The sequence below is a fragment of the Tachypleus tridentatus genome, chromosome 8, assembly GCF_004210375.1.
Source record: "Tachypleus tridentatus isolate NWPU-2018 chromosome 8, ASM421037v1, whole genome shotgun sequence".
Classification (NCBI taxonomy): Eukaryota; Metazoa; Arthropoda; class Merostomata; order Xiphosura; family Limulidae; genus Tachypleus; species Tachypleus tridentatus.
This window is the reverse complement of record NC_134832.1, coordinates 742,546-762,620: the sequence shown is the minus strand read 5'-3', so window position 1 is coordinate 762,620 and position 20,075 is coordinate 742,546. Positions and strand designations below refer to the sequence as shown.

At 32.4% G+C, this 20,075-nt stretch overlaps 1 protein-coding gene across 5 annotated transcripts in view; it reads left to right on the top strand.

Moving 5' to 3' along the window:
- The window catches only part of LOC143258400 (sentrin-specific protease 6-like), a 67,614-nt gene that overhangs the window by 29,392 nt on the left and 18,147 nt on the right, over positions 1–20,075 (top strand). For all 5 annotated transcript variants that reach the window (XM_076517290.1, XM_076517289.1, XM_076517292.1 and 2 more), the window contains 7 exons: positions 2,959–3,055; positions 5,455–5,601; positions 8,360–8,468; positions 8,922–9,237; positions 10,026–10,207; positions 14,281–14,530; positions 15,385–15,561. In XM_076517290.1, coding sequence (XP_076373405.1) covers positions 2,959–3,055; positions 5,455–5,601; positions 8,360–8,468; positions 8,922–9,237; positions 10,026–10,207; positions 14,281–14,530; positions 15,385–15,561 — 1,278 coding nt within the window. The remainder of the gene's footprint in view (positions 1–2,958; positions 3,056–5,454; positions 5,602–8,359; positions 8,469–8,921; positions 9,238–10,025; positions 10,208–14,280; positions 14,531–15,384; positions 15,562–20,075) is intronic.

Genomic DNA, 20,075 nt, shown 5'->3' with positions numbered 1-20,075 from the left:
ATTGAGCAGCAGCTACAGACTGCCCTCAATCATTTATTGAAGTGGACCACAGCAAACAGCTTTAACTTCTTTCTCTCTAAATCCGTTTGCATGCACTTTTGCTGCCAATGGGGTATTCTTCCTGATCCTGAATTCCGTATTAGTGTAGTTATGCTGTATGTGGTCACTGAGACAAAGTTCTTGGGACATGTCCTTGACCGTAAGCTGACCTTTATAACACACATCAATCAGCTACGGGTCAAATGTACAAGAGCACTGAACATCCTCTGTGTCCTCTCTTCCACCACTTGGGGAGTAGATCGATGTTTTATGCTAAAGATGTATCATGCTCTTATTTGATTGAAACTCGACTATGCATCACTGGTCTATGGCTCTGCCAGACACTTGGCCTTAAAGATGCTGGATCCCATTTATTGTCAAGAACTTCTATGCATTGGGGCTTTCCACACTTCCCCAGTTCAAAGCTTATACATGAAGTCTCATGAACCTTCTTTGCACCTCTGCCATTTGCAACTGTCTTTATTATATGCTTCAAAACTTTGTTCCTTACCAAAGCATCTCACCTGGGGTTGTGTTTTCCTTCCTTGGTGGGCCATACGTTTTCAGAACAAACGGTCTGCTATTGCTCCTTTTTGGCCTTTGTATACAGACGTAGCTGGATGAATTGGGTCTGTCTTTGGATAACATTGCTGTATTCATTGGTCAGCCCATCCCACCATGACTTCTTGTGGTCCCCAATTTTGACCTATGTATAAGTCATCTGAGAAAAGCAGACATTCCTGATTGGAAATTCTGTCTGCTATTTGCTGAACATCTTTCGAACCATCCTACCATTCCTATTTATACAAATGGTTCGAAATCAGGTGACTGTGTGGGCTCTGCTATGGTTTGTTGTGGTTCAGTGATTGCTTGTGGAATCACCTCTACAGCTTCTGTGTTCACTGCTGAACTGTCACCATTTCTCTTGCCCTGGATCACATTCAAGTGAAGCAGAACTAAAACTGCACTTTTTAACTGACTCGCTTAATTCTCTACTGACCCTGCAATCACTTCACGTTGGTTCACACCCTGTTTTCGGCAATATTCAAAACCGACTGGCTCATTTCTCTTTCACATCTACTTCTGTCCAGTTTTTCTGGATACCAGGCCACGTTAGTATTTATGGGAATGAGCTCACCAAAACCGCAGCTAAGTCTAGCTGCTCTGGCACAGTCACCTCTGTGCCTGTTCCTGGCAGTTGACTTGGAGTGAGCAATGCAAAAACAAGCTTCTCCAAATAAAACCCAATATTGGACTTTGGCCATCTTGATTCTGTAAGAATTAGAAAGAGGAACTTTTTCGAACTAGACTACACATTGGTCACAGTTTTATAACTCTGTTTTCTTTTATCTGGAACTGACGTACCAGTGTCTCGTCTGTGTAACACTCAGATTACGGTCATTTATCTTTTTAATGCCATTTAATTATTTTAATTTATACATTAAACCTTTTTTTAATATGGTTCCCTTTAAAGAATCACAATCCATCTAGTGCTATTTGAAATGAGAAATTGGCCGTAACATTAAATAACTCGAAACCAATACTGGAAAAGCCGACTTCAGGTGACTAATGTTGCTGTTTGAACTACTTGTTAGTTGTCCTGGCGTGTTATTAAAATTTTGCTACATGTCTTTTAAAACTTTTATTACTTTACTTTTTTAAAATGGCCATAGTGTCAAATAGCTCAGAACCAGGACTGGAAAGGCTAACTTCAGGTGTCTGACAGTGGTTTTTGTACTTACCTGTTAGTCTTCCTGGTGAGTTATGATAATTACAGTTATGCTACAGAAAGATCTTTATTACTTGTATTACTGTAGTTTTTCTCTTAATGTTGTAGACTAGATGTAAGCATTGTTTTTTTAAACTTTGTTTCACCGTAATTTACTTTATGAATTTTACTAAATTTTACTTTAATTTTAACATTTTACTGGATGTTTGGCACGGATAGCCTAGCTGCTTTGTGCCATAAAACACTAAATCAACCAACCAACAACCTAATACATAAATGTAGTGTGAAACTTAGCTGAAAAATTACTTGGTGAACTTTATTTTGCTTTTAGCTGAGTTAAACTATTTTTCAACATAAATCATATAGTTGGCCTAAGAACAATCATAAGATAGTTTTCATGCTAACTAACAATATATGTTGTTGAGCATTACAAAAAAAGAAGTGTGTGAGAATTTTCAACAGAGAATTAACAAGCCGTTTATAGTCAGTGATGCAGTAGTTTTATTTTTGGAGAACGTACTACATTTTACATTTTCCTGTTGTCTCTTCTTGTAACATGTAGTACGCTCACCAAAAATAAAACCATATCATTGTGCTTATAACAAGCAAATTATTATATAACATTTGGCAGTTCTTTATTTTGTCCTTTTGTTTTGTTTTTTCTCACTTTTTGTTTAATATGCTCAACATTTGTTGAAGATCTCACTTCTGTAATAAAAAGTTGTTTTTGTGGTAATTGTAACTTAAGGAATGAAACAGTTTCAAAAGAATATTATGCACTTTTTCTCTGATTTTCATTTGTGAACTTTAATTGTGTAGTACAAAATGCTCAGTATCCAATTATTACTACTAAAATTGACAAGCCAATTATTTGGGTACCAAATATTATAACCAAATAGCCAATAAATGCCGTTTGTTGAATCCATTTAATTTACTTTTATGTGTGTGAGTTAAAGAATTAGAACCTATTAATATTACATTTTGTGTATAATTTCTTTCACTTTCTTTGCAATTACTTCTGATTTATATCAATAGAAAAATTGTCAAACATCTTTGTTACTTAATCATGCAGCTCAGTAACTCAGAGAAGAAGTATTTAGTTTAAATGAGTTTCTGGTATGATAGATACATTAATGTTATTATAAGTTTTTGCATCTCCATTTTGTTTAAAGAAATACTGAACTTTGCAGAACCTGATGAAGATAGAGTAGTTAACACAAATCCTGTTCCTACTGTTGCTGACAAACCTCAAACTTCTAATCAGAATGGGGGAGTTAAAAGTAACAGGTGAGTTCTGATTTCTTTACTAGTAAAATAGAAATGGTACAATATTTCTAAATATGGAATCTTGAGTATAAAAACTGAATGCTTTATCAATGTATTCTTTCTTTTAGTCTCTTACTTTAAAATTTTTTTGTTCAAGTGTTGGGTGCCTTTTATTTCTTGCTTTTTCTGTCTAATTTTTTTGTCTGTCAGACATTTTTCAACAAGATCTGGTTGTCCAGCTTTCTCCATTGGAGCTTCAAGGGTCTAAGTGTCCAGTAAAGTCAGTAATTAGAACCTCAGTTTAATCCTTTCATGATGGGTGGGTCTAACTGCATATTATGGTCTTTTACCGAGTTATTTTAAAAACTAATTTTTGTTTGTGTTATACCAATTAGAAGAACAAGATCATAGTTAATAATCCATATTTTAATAGTATGAGTTTTAAGCTCTTAATATTATGATACAATGCTGTAAAAATTCTGAATTTCCCCTAGTGTAAGAAAAGTTACATATTTTCTCCAGGCATCCCATTTTCTGTATTTTATTCACCATCCCTTCAATAAGTATTAAATTTAACATAAATTACCTACTATAAAATTGTCATTACTCGGACAAACCATAATTTTTATAACCTTCAATTGTGTTTGATTACAGAGCCATCAAATGCAAAGTCAGACCTCTTGTCAATCCCACCTGTCACATCCTTTCTTTCAGGATTTGTTAATAGTTTAATTTATATATTATTTACAATCAGTAAAAAGCCAAGGTTTTGATTTATCAAATAACATTATATTACATTGTTTTCTGAACAGAGAATTGTCAATTTCTCAGTTAGTAGGAGCTTCGGTCTCACAGAAAAAATAATGAGCAGCTTGGATGAATTTGTAACAGTTTTTATCTCATAGTTAGCCAACAAATTTATGATGGGGGAAATTGTCTGCTTTTCATTTGTTATTGTTGAATATTATTTGGTACATTATTTAATTAAATTAAAATTTAGTATATTATACCATTAAACAAAACAAAATAGGGTTAAGTGTCATTGTTTTTCATGCTTATTCTTTAAAATTCACCAAAATGTGAAGTAAAGGACCTCTTTAGGTTTATTAAGGCAAGATTAGGTAAAATATAATGTTTTACAAGTCATACACGAGCAACTTGGAACATAGGAGTAGCTCATGGGTAATGTAATTCAGTAGTGCAACATCAGTTCCACATTCCCAAATTTATACTGGCACGAATAGTAGTACTTAGTTGTTCAAAAGGAAATCACAGCAACAAAATTTAAGTATAAATAGATATATACTGTTAGGAGTTTAATACTACTGAGGATAAACGAATGTAGTTTTGTGTTACAGTTTGAAGTCATTCTAGAAAAACAAACAGTAATTTAGATTTTTTTTCACTGGTTACAAGGTTACATGTAGAATAAGAGTAGAGAAAATAATGGATAGAACATGAAATTTTACACAAAACGAATATTTGAATTGTATTGAGGAGATTTAAAAGACTGTGCAAATAATATTTGAGAATTATGGGATGAATATTTTTTGTGACATGAAAATTACTTCACACTTGTATTAGTAGCAAAACAGACTTAATATTTTTACAAACAAATCTTTGATTGAAATACTTTGAGAAAAGTTATAGTACAAATATTTAACATGTGCAAGTATGTGCACAAACTCATGTATTTTATACTGAACCCCATTGTGAAAGGGTTTATATCTGGATAGTTATAAGCTGCATATCCTAACAACATTTGGATTCTATGCTACCAATCTGTAACCAGTTACTTGCAATTTGCTCAACATAGATGAAAAGCTGTACACTGCACCAATTTTAAATGGTTTAATGATTGTTTATTTTTTAGATGTACTGCCTCATAAAAAAAATATTGTAGAAGCCAATTTCTTTGATATTTTGTCTGAAATATACCTCCACTCTCTCTCTCTCTCTCTCTCTCTCTCTTTGTTTCCTCCTTTGATGTCGATATTTTACCAATGGCAGATTTACGGTTGTGTAGACCCAGAGGTTAATAATTTTTTGCAGGCCCTATATCCCATGTAATTTTACATAGAATAAAATTTTCAGTGGGGCCCACATTAATATCATGGGCCTTGGTGTTTTGTGCAAATAATTTTGTATTCTTCAATATTTTGTTATATTCCAAAAGGAAGTTCATTTTCAAAACACTCACTAACTTAAGTGCACTTACCAAGTTTCTAAGATACAGATTTTTTTATATTAACTTTCATTTGCTTTCCTTGTAGACTGTGTATGCCATAGTGTAATATCAATTACCATGTAAATGATTTTAGTGCTATTTCATAAATGAAGGAATGCTATTTTATCACAGTAATAATCTAATTTTAACTTCTTGTATAATTGCTTATATTCACTTTTTTTTCCACTTCTAGTTCTGTGGAAACATCCAAACAAATGTTTTTTTTTAGAGTAGTACCAGTAAATCCTCTAGCCAGTGGACCTCGACAGCAACAGCAACAACTAGTTAATGGAAGGAGTTGGAAGTATGCAACTATACTGAATGCAGATATATCTCCCAGGTAACTTCAGAATTACTTAAATGTTAGTTCAGAGTTCAGCTTAGTTATCTCTCTCAGCACAGAATCTGTCCCAGGGACTAACTTCAAAATAATTTTGTGCTTTTTATAGTTTCCATTTAATTTTTAACAGTGTTCATATCTTCACCAAATTTTGCATATTATCAGTGAACATTACAAGGTTTTAGTACTCGGTAATGTTTTTCTCATGCCTTTTTTGTTTTCAAATGTTGACTATCCAACATGCAAAGTAATTTTGATGTTAAGGTTAAAAATACCTTTATGCATCAGTAAATTTTCAAATTTTTCATGTTAGATAAATATCAAGCTTAAAAAAAAACTACATTTTGTTATTTTCACTGTTATATCTCTGTATGGGTTTGTTCAATTTGACTGACCTCATAACCACCATAAAACATTAGGAGATATAAATTGTGCTTTTTGTTCTAGAATGACTTCAGATTTTAACATGAAAATACAAGTGTTTAGTGCAATTTGTTTAAGTCTCATAACATTATACATTTGTATATATATTTACTATATTGACTTTTCAACCGTGCCTTGCTAACATTTCAGAAGTTGCAATGATTGATGCCATACATGTGCATTCATGTTACTGTATTCAAGAATATAAAAACTGACCTTTACAAAATTACATGTTGTGGCTGTATTTTAAGGAACAAGTATTTTGAAAAATAGTCACATTTCAGTTATAATACATTATTAGTATTTCCAAATAAATTCTTACACTTATTTTTCTGAAACCATATAACAGTAAATAAAGCAGTATAGAAAACAGTTATATCTTCTACTTATAAACATTGTAACCATATAACAGTAAATAAAGCAGTATAGAAAACAGTTATATCTTCTACTTATAAACATTGTACTTGTTTGTTGATTACCATAAGTTGCAATGCCTCATGAAGTTTTGCAAGTAGAAGATATGAAACAAAGTTGTTGTTTTTATATATATACACATTTTGAAATAACCAAAAATCATAAATCGATATATCAATACCACAAAATTATACTAATTTATAAAACCAAGCTACATTTGGGGGTAAAAGTATGAAATTTGGAGCTCACTAATGTCATACCTTTATAGCTTGAAATCTAGAAAAGAAAGAGTTTGTCATACACACATCCTTTGCAAAGGCTAAGAAAACCACTTGGGGGACATTCTGAGCTTTCAGTTGGTTATACAGATGTCATTGAGTGAAGTAGCTGTACGTGTAAGTATTTCCAAAAATTGAAAGTAGTGAAGCCACCATGGTTGATTCAATAAACATATTAAAATTTTGCAAAATAGAAAAGATAGAAGGTTCTTATTTTATATCCTAGCTTGTCAGTATCAGTAATTTGAATATGTAATTTGTGAGATACTAGAGACTTTGTATTTAGACATCACAAACATCTAATTTGAACCAGTGTGTCATTCAATATACATGCTACATTTAAATATCTATTTAGGAAGTTTTATAGAAAAAAATAATAGTAATTAAAATCTACCCCAAAAGTAAACATTCTAAATTATTTTTTCAAAAATTGCTTCAGAATGGAATATTTTTGAAATCTTAAAGCTACAAATTTATAAAAATATCCTGTATAGATATATCTTGTTTGTAAAAGATACATAATCTGTTAAAAGTATTTCTTAGTTTTACACTATTTTATCTGGTAGGTTTTTATCACAATGCAGTAAAACAAGTCATACAATGGGTGCATCAAAATGACGTGTGTGAATTATAGTTAAATTTTTAAGCCCCCCTTATAAAAAGTAACATTTTGTTTTTAAGCCTAAAACTGAAAAATTATAAAATAAATGTTGCACAGTTTAGAAATGAGCATTTTAGGAAGTTTATGACAACAGCCAGTCATGCTTAAAATTAACTAACCTAACTTAATGGTCTGGCCATGTGTCTCTCTCTCTCTCTTTATAATTTTCTTTTCTATATTGAAAAACTTTTATGACAGTTGATCTGTAGCTTTTACAGTCCATGCAATTTTTTTTAATGGGCATCTCATGACCTTAGCTTGCTTCTGACTTCATTGTGACCTTAATGTTTATAAGAAGATGAAAACTTTAAACATATTAGTAAACCTATGCTTCCTCTTTTAAAATCAGGTCATCAACAGTTTAACTTTATAACCTGTTGATGTTTTGTATCTTATTTATGCATCATGGTATTTCATCATATCTCTACATCCAGGTGTTTAGCTCTCTTGTACACTTGTTACCTTCTCAGACAAAACAGTCTTATTACTTTGTGTATCATGCCATATAAAAACAAGACGGAATCCTCAACAGCCATGGCACTTGAAATTCTAGGTGAGATTGTAGTAAATTAATCTGTGAGACCTTTTTTCTTTTCTATTAGCTATATTTGTTTGTGCCAAAAATATTAAGCATTGGGCACTCATATACCCAGTTTGGTTTTATTACCAATCAGGATCTCTGTCAGTGTACCTTCAAATTGAAATTATTTTAGGCAAGATTAGAGTAAATTTGAGCATGGTCAAATACATCATTCAAAAGAGTTTGATCTCCTGAGCTGAAAACTAATTAGATCTAAAATTGTTCTAAAAGAGATGACAGAGCTGTGAGACAAAAGTGTGTGCTTAAAAAAAATAGAAAATGAACTTGAAACTATTCAATGAGTCACAGCTAAAGAGAACTTTGGTTTAAGAGGTTAACAACATTGGAGTTCAAGATCTCACCTGATGTTCCTGTTTGATACTGTATATAATGCTTCTGCAGGAGGCCATTGCATCCAGAAGAGGTAGTCCAAGAGAAGACCAGAGCACACCAACAGATCATGTCCCAACTAGCCTCAAATAATGTACAGATTACTCCAGTTTCTAACAAGGTTAGTTTAGAAGAGACACATAAGAATTTGAAATAATTATAGAATTAAGTATCAAACTACTGACCAAGAAGTTTGAAGAAAAACCTGTTATCATTAACTTGTTTATGCAGGAATATTAAACTGAACACATAATGCTATGTTGCAAACTAAGTATTTAACAGATGTTGAAACATTCCTCAGTGATAATGTAACTGATCATAATTGTACTGGTTCAGTTACTTCAAGAGAAAGATGTTTTACAATTTCAGTACTTGTATATTATTATTGTGTGACATACTTGTCTGCTGTCAGTGTTTGCACTTCTTACACATATTATTGGGGTACTTATAAAAATTGTGTGTAGAATGACTTCAATATTGACTAAGAGTCATGTAAGTTGAAAAGCAACATATATCATTTGCTTATTTGTTTTCATGGAACAATTCATTTTTTCAAAATGAAACCATGGAATAGGAACACGGATCCTCTTCATTTGAACAGTTTGCTGTGTGTACGCACTGTGGTCAGTTAAGCAGGTGCTTCACCAGATGTGACTTTTGTAAAACAGTCCTGCCTCAGCCTGTCAAAGTACACAAAAAGGCAGTCATTAAAGATCTGGTTATCTCTGGAAACTCGTGGACATCATTGACCAAACAGAAGTTCTATGGTGGCAAGCTAGCAGAACATTATCAAGCCCTTGGAGGAGATGAGCACCAAGGAGAGAAGATGTTTGCTACTTCTGGTGAAACCAAACAAATGAAGAAAACAAGAACAAAAGGGCAAGAACCAGGTACAGTGTAATGTTTGAGGGTGGTAAATAACTTGTGTACAAAGTCTTTAGAAGGAATAGTTGTGTAAGTAAAAATGAAAACACCACTGACTAATTATCTGCTAACAGTTGTGTGTTTAAAGTAATTATATGATGAGGGAAAAAAAAAAAAAATTATTACTGTGTGTGTATTATCATTTATAGTCCTTGGTATGAAAAAAAATTGCAAGCTATAAACATGACTTACCAATTTAGTATTGTAGTATTTAAAAAAAATTACTTCATTGGAACACTTGTAATTTGGTAATGTACCTAAAATTTATTATATTCAACAGAATGTTTAAAGTACATAGTGACACAAAATAACTAATTTTTACAAATATTTTAAAAACCATTTAGAATTGAGTTTGCATAAACATAACTCTTAGGTGGATATAGAAAAATGTGAATTGTTGCTCCAACAGTCACTTTAAAGTTGCTGAAGAAATCTGTTTGAATAGACAGGGAAGAACTTCTTAAGACTTTTTCTCACTTATTTTAAGAGTTAAATATCTTTAAAGTTTCTGTATCAGGAATACAAATTATATGGACATCATTATTTCTTTCTAAATAGTATTTTCTTGTTTGTTTAATATAAGGAATGCTGAAATTATGCATCTGGTGTATAAACTCATACTTTCCTTTTATTAGTTACAAAACCTGAGGTATTTATAATATTATTCTTAATCTTTTGAAACAAATTAAAGTTAAGAAGTTTAGAAGAGAAGAAATTTCACTTGGTTTTGATTTTATTTCTAAATATTTTGTAGAATGTCTTACACTATCTTCTGATGATGAAGATAGTAAAGAAAATACAAGTGTACGTTCACAAGTAAATTCTGGTTCAGATGATTTGGTTATTGACAACAATTCAGAGTTTTTTGATGATAAGATGCTAACTCAAGCTGCCTCAACCATCTTTGCACAGAGAACAGAGAGAATGAGAGACAAGGTAAATAATTTTTAACTATTTAAATTTATAAATTTTATGTCTCTTACAAACTTTTATTTATTAAAAAGAAATAAAGATGCAAGAAAATAAGACTGAAGTAATTTGTTTTTAAAAAGAAAATCATAATTTATAGTCAATTAGAGAACTTATTCCAATAAGCTCAAAATGTAAGTAAATCCACTTGAATATTTTATGTTAAAAATTTACAAAAGAATTGTAGTATTTAAAGGAATAAATTCTGTCTTTTTATTCTTATAAATGGAGCTATGTTCCAAAATTGAGTTTTGTGCTTCATATTTCCACTTTTATAATCAAGTTGATTTACAAGTTTTTAGGAATTTTATCAAAAACAAACCTTTTATAACTTAAAAGTTTTTTATTTAATTCCATTTTCAGAATAATCAAAAATTAGAGCTTTAACCCTCTCCTGACAGGTCAAAGGCCATATCATTGTTTTTGTTGATTTACATTCAAAATTTTATTGAACTACTATTTTATGAATTAATGTCAGTAACTTTGTTACCAAACTGTAGATTATATCTCAAATTTTAGTATTATACATTATTCTATATCTTAATTCAAACAAATATTTAAAAAAACATCAATTTTTGTGCATCACATGGTACATTGAATGCAGCACTGGAGCAAATTATATTTGTGATCTTATAATACAAAGCCTCTAGTTTTGTACAAATTAGAATTTCAAATTACCTACACTTAAAAGGTATAATGTGAAATAAAAATCTTCTGTCCTTTCTACATCCATTTCTATTACTGATGTACTGCTTTACCTCCTTTAATTTTGGAAATGGTCCATTTTATGCACTAAATTCAATATATGAAGTGAATAACCAATTAAAAGTTCACAGTGTTTCACAACCGATTTTTCTCTGCCATTTTCAAATATAAAGGCATCTTATGCTTGTGAGACAAATCTTTGTACTGGTAAATTTAGTCTTTAGTTTGTCTGAAATTTCATATTTTTTTTAGACCCAAATACAGCTTAGTTTCTAAACTTGAATATATACATTTTACATAATTAAATTGTGTTTCATATCTTCCATGTGCAAAATTTCTTCAGGCAAAGGTCATAACTGTTTGCTTTACATCTTTATTTACTGTTCTATGTTTTCAGAGAAACATGTTTAAGAACTTGTTTGTAAATATTAATAATGTATATACATATATAAAAAGTATTACAACTGAAATGTGATTGTATTTTACAAAATACCAGTCTACTAAAATACAGCAGAGAGAGGTCATTTCTAGATACAGTAACATGAGTGCAGGTGCACCACAATATTCTAACTTTTATGCTAGCCAGCAGTGGGTGAAAGGTTAATGTAGTAAAACTGGTAAATATATAATGTTAAAGTATTTAAGTTGTATAGATTAAACATTTGTATTTTCAAGTTATAATTTGTCATCATTCTAGAAAAAAGAAAAAAAACAAAAGCATAATTTATATTTCCTAATTTTTTTTATGGTGATTATAAGATTGGTCAAATCTGTCAAGCACTTATAGAAATTTTGATTTGATGGTACTAATAACATATAAATACAAAGTTCTTTGAAAAAAAAAAGCATGATAATCATCTGACAATTATGATGATTTAGCATGTGAAATTTAAAATTTTTGATTCATAAAATAATTTTAGTCTGAAAATGAAAATCTTTAATTAAAGTATCTTAAAACTTAATTCAACAACCTGATATTTTGAGTATGAAAGCCTTTTAATGTTACTAATAACCAGCAAAATTTTGTAAACATATGCTTGAATTATAAAAAATCATACAGGGTGTTTGGAAAGTCACTGTGCAGTTTTGTCTGTTAATAAATGTATAAGTGCACAGTGAATTTCCGAACACCCTGTAGTATAATTACTGTAATAGATACTGTCTCAGTTACAAATTGTTTGAATTCTATATAGTGTATAATGAAAGTATTACATCTACATTCATTAGTTTTGTATTGTAGTTATACATCTTTTCTATGTCTCTGATACACAAAGATGAGGAAGCATCCTGTTTCTTGATTTTTAATTTTGTTACATAAGCATCATTGAGCAGTTAATCCTGTTCTAATGGACTTGGTTAATATAAGTTCCTAACTATTTTGTACTTGTTGCAGTTGTAGTACTATAACATTTAACGTGATAGATGTAGCTTTTCAAACTTTCAGTAAATGTTACAAGACTTTTGTTTGTGAATTAGATTTTTTAGTTAAGTATTTTTAATAAAGATTACCGTATGAGTATGTTGAGTATTTTTGTTTATTAGTCCAAGCACAAAGTGATGTTAAATTTCAAAATGGATTTATTGAATCTCAACATTTTCTAATTTTATTTGTGTAATCTAAAACCTTCTAAATATTTATAAAACTTGTTTTTCAATAAAGCTTTGTTTTGTGTGTTATTTTCTCTTCCCTGTCTGTATAAAAGTTTGGTTAATGTGACTGACCTTGTAACCACCAAAATAATTCAAAATAGATCTAAATCACCTTTTTTAATTCTGTTTAGAATGACTTCAAAATGTAACATGGAATTACATTTCTTTATCTTAATCAGCTTTAAACTTTTTACAATACACATCTGTTTATACTTAAATTTAATTGTTTTATTGCCCTTTAAACTGTATCTAAATTAATATTCCTGCCATAAAATGTGTAAATCAATTGGTGAATGTAGAAGTTATTTTACCCTATCAAATTAATCAAATTACATAATGCATGGATTGTTTCTGAGTGTACTTGTAAAATAATTTCTTTATTAATCTTTACTTTACTTTATCTATCTACATTTAACTTCAGTTTCTAATTTTTACATTTTAATTACATTTATAATAATAAATAAACATGAAAAACAAGAAAAAAGTGCTTACCTGGATCTTCTTTTTTGTCACCAACTATTGATAACACTTAACCCTACATTTTTTATACTAATGGTGCTACTGCACTGAATATTTTTTTATGTAATTAAGTAATGTCCCAAATAACACAGAATAATAACATTTGGAAAGCAGATAGTGTCCTATAACTATCACAGTTTTTCTGGCTAACTATTCAAGAAGAACCATTAAAAATTTAATTAAGATCATCAGTGTTTACCATGGGAATGAAGTTTGAACTAGAAGCAAAATAAACAGTTTTTTTGTGCAGAAAACAATGTAAAATATGTAATTTGGTATATTTAAACCTTAGTTTTTTGTTATTTATAAGTAATGTAGTATTACATCTCAGAAAGAAGTCACACCTTCGTTGAGTGATGAAAATATTATAATGAGCAATTTGCTTTAAGATACCTAGAAAGCAAATTTCTTAATTCTTACACTTGGGGAAATTGAAGATATTTTAATCTTGTTTCATCAAATTAAGAACTTCAAACTTGCATAATATTAACATTTGGATTATTATCTAGGTTTTAATGCCAAGTTTGTATATATAATGCTAAGAAAGTAGTTTAATTAAATATTTAATGTGACTAAAACTTCCTGACATGCTAAAAATGACGGTTGTTCTGAAAGAGTTAAAACTAAATTTTAATTTTATTTGTTGTTGAGCATACTGTGTCATCTGCTGTTAAAATCATTATTTTGTTGAACTGACATAGTTTTCCACATAATTAAAGTTGTGTTATAAACTGTGTTAACTAACTCAGACATATATTGTAAGAAACCATATCAACAAATAGTGCCACAATTCACTTATTTCTTTCAAGATACATATAGAATTGTGGTTATGGATTATGTCAACACCTGTAATGAGATCATACAGGTGTTCTCTTTTGTGTATGCAAAATCTTACATAATTTTAAATCTAGAAGTACATAGTTGTAAATGCATGTGTAATGTAAGAAGTGAAGCATCAAGAAAACCATAAACAAATGGTTTTCATATATGTACCATAGTGTGCAATCAAAAATACTTATTTAAAAAAAAAAAAAAAATCTCGTCATTAGTTATCTTTGTATTTGACCTTTTATGGATGATATTAACCAGTTAAACATAAATGCTAAGAGTGATATATATGTTTGGATAAAAAAAACAAATTAACTTTCTACTCTCTGTTGCTCTAGGATGGAAATTTATTGATGGGAGCTTCAGTTCCTCCATCTTCTATACAGCATACAGCAGTGGCTGTCAACATGCAAGGCCAACCTGTTATAACAGAAAGTGTTGTGAAAACAAACCAGTCATCAGTAGGCGAATTTTCACTAAGTTGTCGAAGTATTCGAGTTGGTTCATTTAGAGTTCATGCTGAAATACTGGACCTGGTATCTGTAAACAAGGATAGCCTGACTCTGAAGTTGCCAACATTATCTAATTGTATGTAACTGGTTCTGAAGGGATTTTTTTCTTTTTAAAGAATCAGTAGACAGTCATGTTGTTTATAAAGTTTAAAATAATCCTAGATATGCCTTGCAAATCTGCCCAAAAGTATTTTAAAATAACCTTAACAAAAACATTCCTAGGTCTGCTTAATGTTTTCTAGAGGTAGCTTGAGTTTGTTTACAAAAAAGTATACACAAGATTACCTATGGATATCTTAAAGTAATATTGAGAATAACTTGCCAAAAAGCATTCATAGGCTTACTTTAGTTGTTGTAAACCAATCTCAGTTTGGTTTTCTAAAAAGGTTGTAAAAACCTAAATATCGTAAAATAACCCTAAATATGCATCCTAAAATACCATACTTAAGTGTATTTCTTTAACTCTTAAATTCTTAATATTTTGTACATTTTTTTGGAATTATTTTCAGGATGCCCTAATAATTATAATTATACCTTATACAATTTCCAGCCTGTTTTTAATAAGTGAACAACAACATGGTTTGCATTAGTTTTCAGCCAAAGAGGCATATATGTTATTGGACAGTGTCAATGTTCAATGAGTAAATCAGGATTTGAAGCCAGATGCTTATAACATCCACTCAAGATTAAGTTCCTTACTGTATGTTTCATAAATGCTGACATTGTTTCTTAACTACCAAACTCATTTGGGCTTAATCTTTCATATTGCTTAACTGTTTTTTGTTTTGTTTTTTCCTCTTCAAAACTAAACTTAATTTTCTTCTTGTGTTTAGATTTTCAACTTTTAGTTTTGTAGTTCTTAATAATCAGTGAAATTAAAAGTAAAATTTATTTTACTGTTGTTTTTTTTTTTGTTGTCGTTTTTTTCAGCTGATGAAACTGTCACTTTAACACTTCATACGGACGACATAGTTCGTGTGCTTGCACATTTTGGAGATTCACTACCAGTGTTGTTTATCTATTCAACCCCTGTTTGTGGTACGTTAATCCGAAATCATCTGTGTATGGATAAAAAACTTGGACCATTTTATGACCCAGGAGGAAGAGGTATGGCAGTTATACATTGGACTTGAGTTCAAACACAGCAAGTGGGCAAGTTTTCTGTATGGCTACTTGTGTATTTTTTTATTTGTAAAGTCAGTGAAATGTGAATGTTTAACTTTTTAAGTCATGTTGGTAAAAACTTAGATCATATCTATCAAATCAAACATATCAGGCAATACACATTTTTATTGGCAGATTTAACAGAAACAAGCCTTTGCAGTCATTAATAAAACTTGTAACAATAACTTAAAAATACGTTTATCATTAATGTTCACAATCAATATTAATAGCCTATTTCACTTTTTAACTACTATTATTTAAAACAAAAGATTTTTTGATCAAAAATGAATACAATAAAACATTTTAAACTAATAGTTTCATTAATATTACTAGTCTGATATATTTAACAGCATTCCTTGTCATTTTTGTCTGGGTTGATGTAACAAGTTTAAGCAGAATTCTTCCACAGGTAAGAGTAGATTTTATTGAAACATGATTTACAGTAATTTATTTATTGCTGTAAAATTTATGATCTTTAATAAAATCATTCATTACTTTATTTTATATACACTTATTTATATTTACAAATATTGTAGTCCTGTTTATTCAGTAGTAGTTTTCACACATCAACTCCTTTTTCCCCCAGCCCTTGGATTATTGCATCATTTCTGTGGTTTGCCAGTGCAACAATGTTAGCAAAGGAAAGATGAGTTCCTTGTGATCCAATCTTCCCAATCATTGATAATATTTTAAATAATACTGGGATTAATGGCCCATCCTTGTCCCATTTGTTTTGGAATAAAAAACTTGTATAATCACCCTCTTGATGAAATGATGACAGTTTTTGTTTGTTATAAAATCCCTTGATTATCTTGTACATCCTTCATTTTCCAGATTTTTCCATACAGCTTCTTCTTACTGATCTTGTCAAAAGCTACTTTAAAGTCAATAAACCATGCATACAATTTTCTTCCAAGTCTTTTTGTTTATTTTTCATTGCTGTATTCAACATAAAAATGTCTTGTGTCTCATAATTTTTTCCAACTTCTGTTTCATTTCCCATAATTAGCTTTTCATTTTTTCAGCCCAGTCCATGAGCAATGTAGTCATTATGTTGGCCAGTACCTTGTACAGTGTTAATTAATGTGTATAATTCTTTGGGTTGCCTTTCTTGCCAGCCTTGTAGATTGGCAAATTAGTCTGTCTCTCCAACTATCAAGGAAGGTTCCACTCTTCCAGGTCGTGTTAACTAGTTTCTAAAGATCTCTCACTTTCTATGTAAGTGCTTTATAAAATTTGTTGATTTCAAAGTTCTCCACTAGTTACTTGTTATTCTTCTGTTTCTAAGTTGATTTTGTCAATTCTTCTTGTTCACCCCTCGGTCTGGATTCCTGTACGTGGTGAGGGGACCTCCTAGGGAAGGTTCTGTTCTTTCAGTTTACCTCCTTTGGGATCTAAACATCCACCCACATGTTTGCTGTGCATGGCAACCTGTGAAGGGGAGAAGAGGATCCTGGTAGTTGAGGGGTCCAACTCTAACACACCACTTCGGCCTTGAATTCCTGTAGACGGGTCAATCGGCTGGTCCACTCTGGCTAGGGTCAACCAAGTACCAGTATTAGATGTTCTCAGCAGGTGTTGTGGACATTGCAACAACGCCAGGGTTTCGTGAGCACTATACCCAAACACCAGCATCAGATACAGTGTCCTTATTTGACATTGCAGTGCCTCCACTCGTGGTGCTCCATGGTGGGTGGGGTTAATGAGCACTGAAATTTCCCTTTCTTTATTATGGATACTCTAATTACAAATCTTAATAAAATAGTGAAAAAACAGTCCATAGGTAAACGACCATGTCTTGAAGATTCTGAGCAGCAATCCTCACCATCTGTACTACCTGTTGTTCCTCATGTTCTTATATTGCATTCACTTTCAGACAAACCTTTAGAGCAAATGTCCCCCTTTTTCATTCAGAAGGGACTAGAGGCTTGCTGGCTCTCCAAAGTTAGTAAAGAAGCTTTGATCTGGTGATGTATTGGTAGAAACATTCACATCTTAACACAGTGAACTCCTATTGCATTCAAAGGCAATTGGGAATAAACCTATTGAGGTTATACCTCATGCTACTTTGAATTCATCACGAGGAGTTATTGTTGAGAGGGATTTGAAGAACATCCCAGAGTTAGATTCTTGCTGGTTTCTCCACCCAAGAAGTTTCTGCAGTGAAGCGTATATCCACTTGCAAAAATGGAATTATGATGCCGATCAGTGTCCTCATTCTCACATTTACATCACCACGTCCGCCTGCCACTATCAAGGCAGGTTATCTTAATTGCAGAGTACGCCCATACATTCCAAACCCTCTCAGATGTTTCTCGGTTTGGTTAATCGAAGACATAATGTCATGGTTCCTTGATGTGTGCTCGTTGCTGTGCCAAGGACCATGATGCTTACGAGTGTGAAACGGACCCTCATTGCATCAATTGCATGGACTCTCACCCATCCTACTTTTGTTCATGCCCTGAATGGTTAGAGGAAAAAGAGGTTCAGTGTTTGTAAACAATTCATAATGTTACTTATTCTGAGGCTCAAAAATTGCTGTCCATCTCAGATCTATGCTGCTGCACTTCGTTCCACAACTAGTGGGAATGCAGACAGAAACTCTCTGTGCCTCCAAACGAATCATTCTCCAAACAAGTGAAAAGTCTTTTGACCTCCATGGTTAAAAAAGTTGATAAATCAACTTCAACACCTATCTCTGTCCCTTACATATATTCCAAAAAACCCGAAAATTCACATTCTTTGGATCCAGGTACAGGCATTTCCTCGGATGCATCGTCTTTTCCCATCTCAAGATGCAAAACAATCATTCGTTCATGTCCTCAGTCACTGGAATCCCCTTCCAACAGCAAACACCTGCCCAGTCGACCCAGGGCAGGATCCATGGAGGCTGATAGACCTCCCTCAAATAAGGACAGTAAGGAAATAAGACGAGGTTGTAAACAGAAGGGTTCTCCACCCAGTTCGCTTAGACATAAATAAAAATGGCCACCCTGATACAATGGAACTGTTGAAGTTTACATTCTAATCTAGATAGCATCAAAACACTAATTGGTTCTAACCATTCTGAATGTTTTTCCTTACAGGAAACATTTCTGAAACCTGCCAATACAGTCACCTTTCAGCTGTTTTCTTTGTATAGAAATGACAGGCCGTGTGGTGGACGAATGCATGGAGGGGTGGCACTGTTGGTTGATCAGCGTGTGCTCACCTTGTCTATGCCACTGGACACACCCTTGGAGGCCATAGCCATCTGCGTGTCCTTCGGTCCTACCATCACTGTCTGTTCTTTCTACACGTCACCCTGAAAGACATATTATTAATCAGACCTTGATGGTCTCATTGAACAGTTGCCATCTCTTTTTTTCATCCTGGGGGACTTTAATGGACATCATCTCCTCTGGGGAAGTGCTGATATTGAGAGGGAGGCATTGCTCTGTAGAGCATATGCTCTCTGATCACAACCTTTCTCTTTTCAATACTGGTTCTTCTACTTATTTCTATGCACCTAGTCAGCCCTTTACTGCTACTGATCTCTCAGTTTGCTCCCCTTCATTATTCTCCCATTTTTCATGGAGGGTTGACAATAATCCACGAGACAGTGATCGTTTTCCTTTAATTTTGAGAGAGACTGGCCCGTAGCCAATACCACCCGACCAGCATGCCCCCGTGGAAGCTGGATCAGGCAAACTGGCCCTCTTTCATTGCTCTTGCAGAACTTGATCCTGCCATCGTCTGTAAGCCATCAGTAGACGACTGTGTGGCAGCAGTAACTGACTGTATTATACAAGCAGTTGCCTAATGTATTCCTTAAACCTCAACACGTTTTCCACTATATCCTTGTCCATGGTGGAATTGTGCCTGTTATATGGTACGGAAGGCTCAAAAAAAGGGCCTGGGATACTTGCTGTAGATATCCTACACTCTCGAACCTCGTTGCTTTCCAGCGGGCCATTCATATGCTTGGTGGGTAAGACGTCAAAACCAGAAGGAATCTTGGATTACATTTACACCAGTTCTGAAGTCATGGGACAAGATTCAAAAGGTTAGTGGGCAATATAATTCTGTCTCTCTCTCGATCTTGCTCTCTGATGGCCAGGTAGTAGCTGATACTCTAAGTGAAAGCTTTTGTCAGGTATCTAGCACTTCTGCCTTTTCTTCCACCATCTTACCCATCAAGACTTGGGCTGAGCAATCACCTCTTTCCTTCAGAGATGATTGTCTCAATGACTATAGTCATATCTTTACACTGGTGGAACTCAAAGTGGCCCTTCATCGGTCTGGCAGAACATCAGTTGGACCTGATGGGATTTGGTAGAAAAACGTTTTTCCTGATGCCTGGTGCCAGGCTATTGTATTACCTTTCTATAAGCCTGGGAAGAATCCCAAGATTCCTTCAAACTACCATCCAGTTGCTTTGACGAGCTGTCTCTGTAAGACCTTAGAGAGGATGGTTA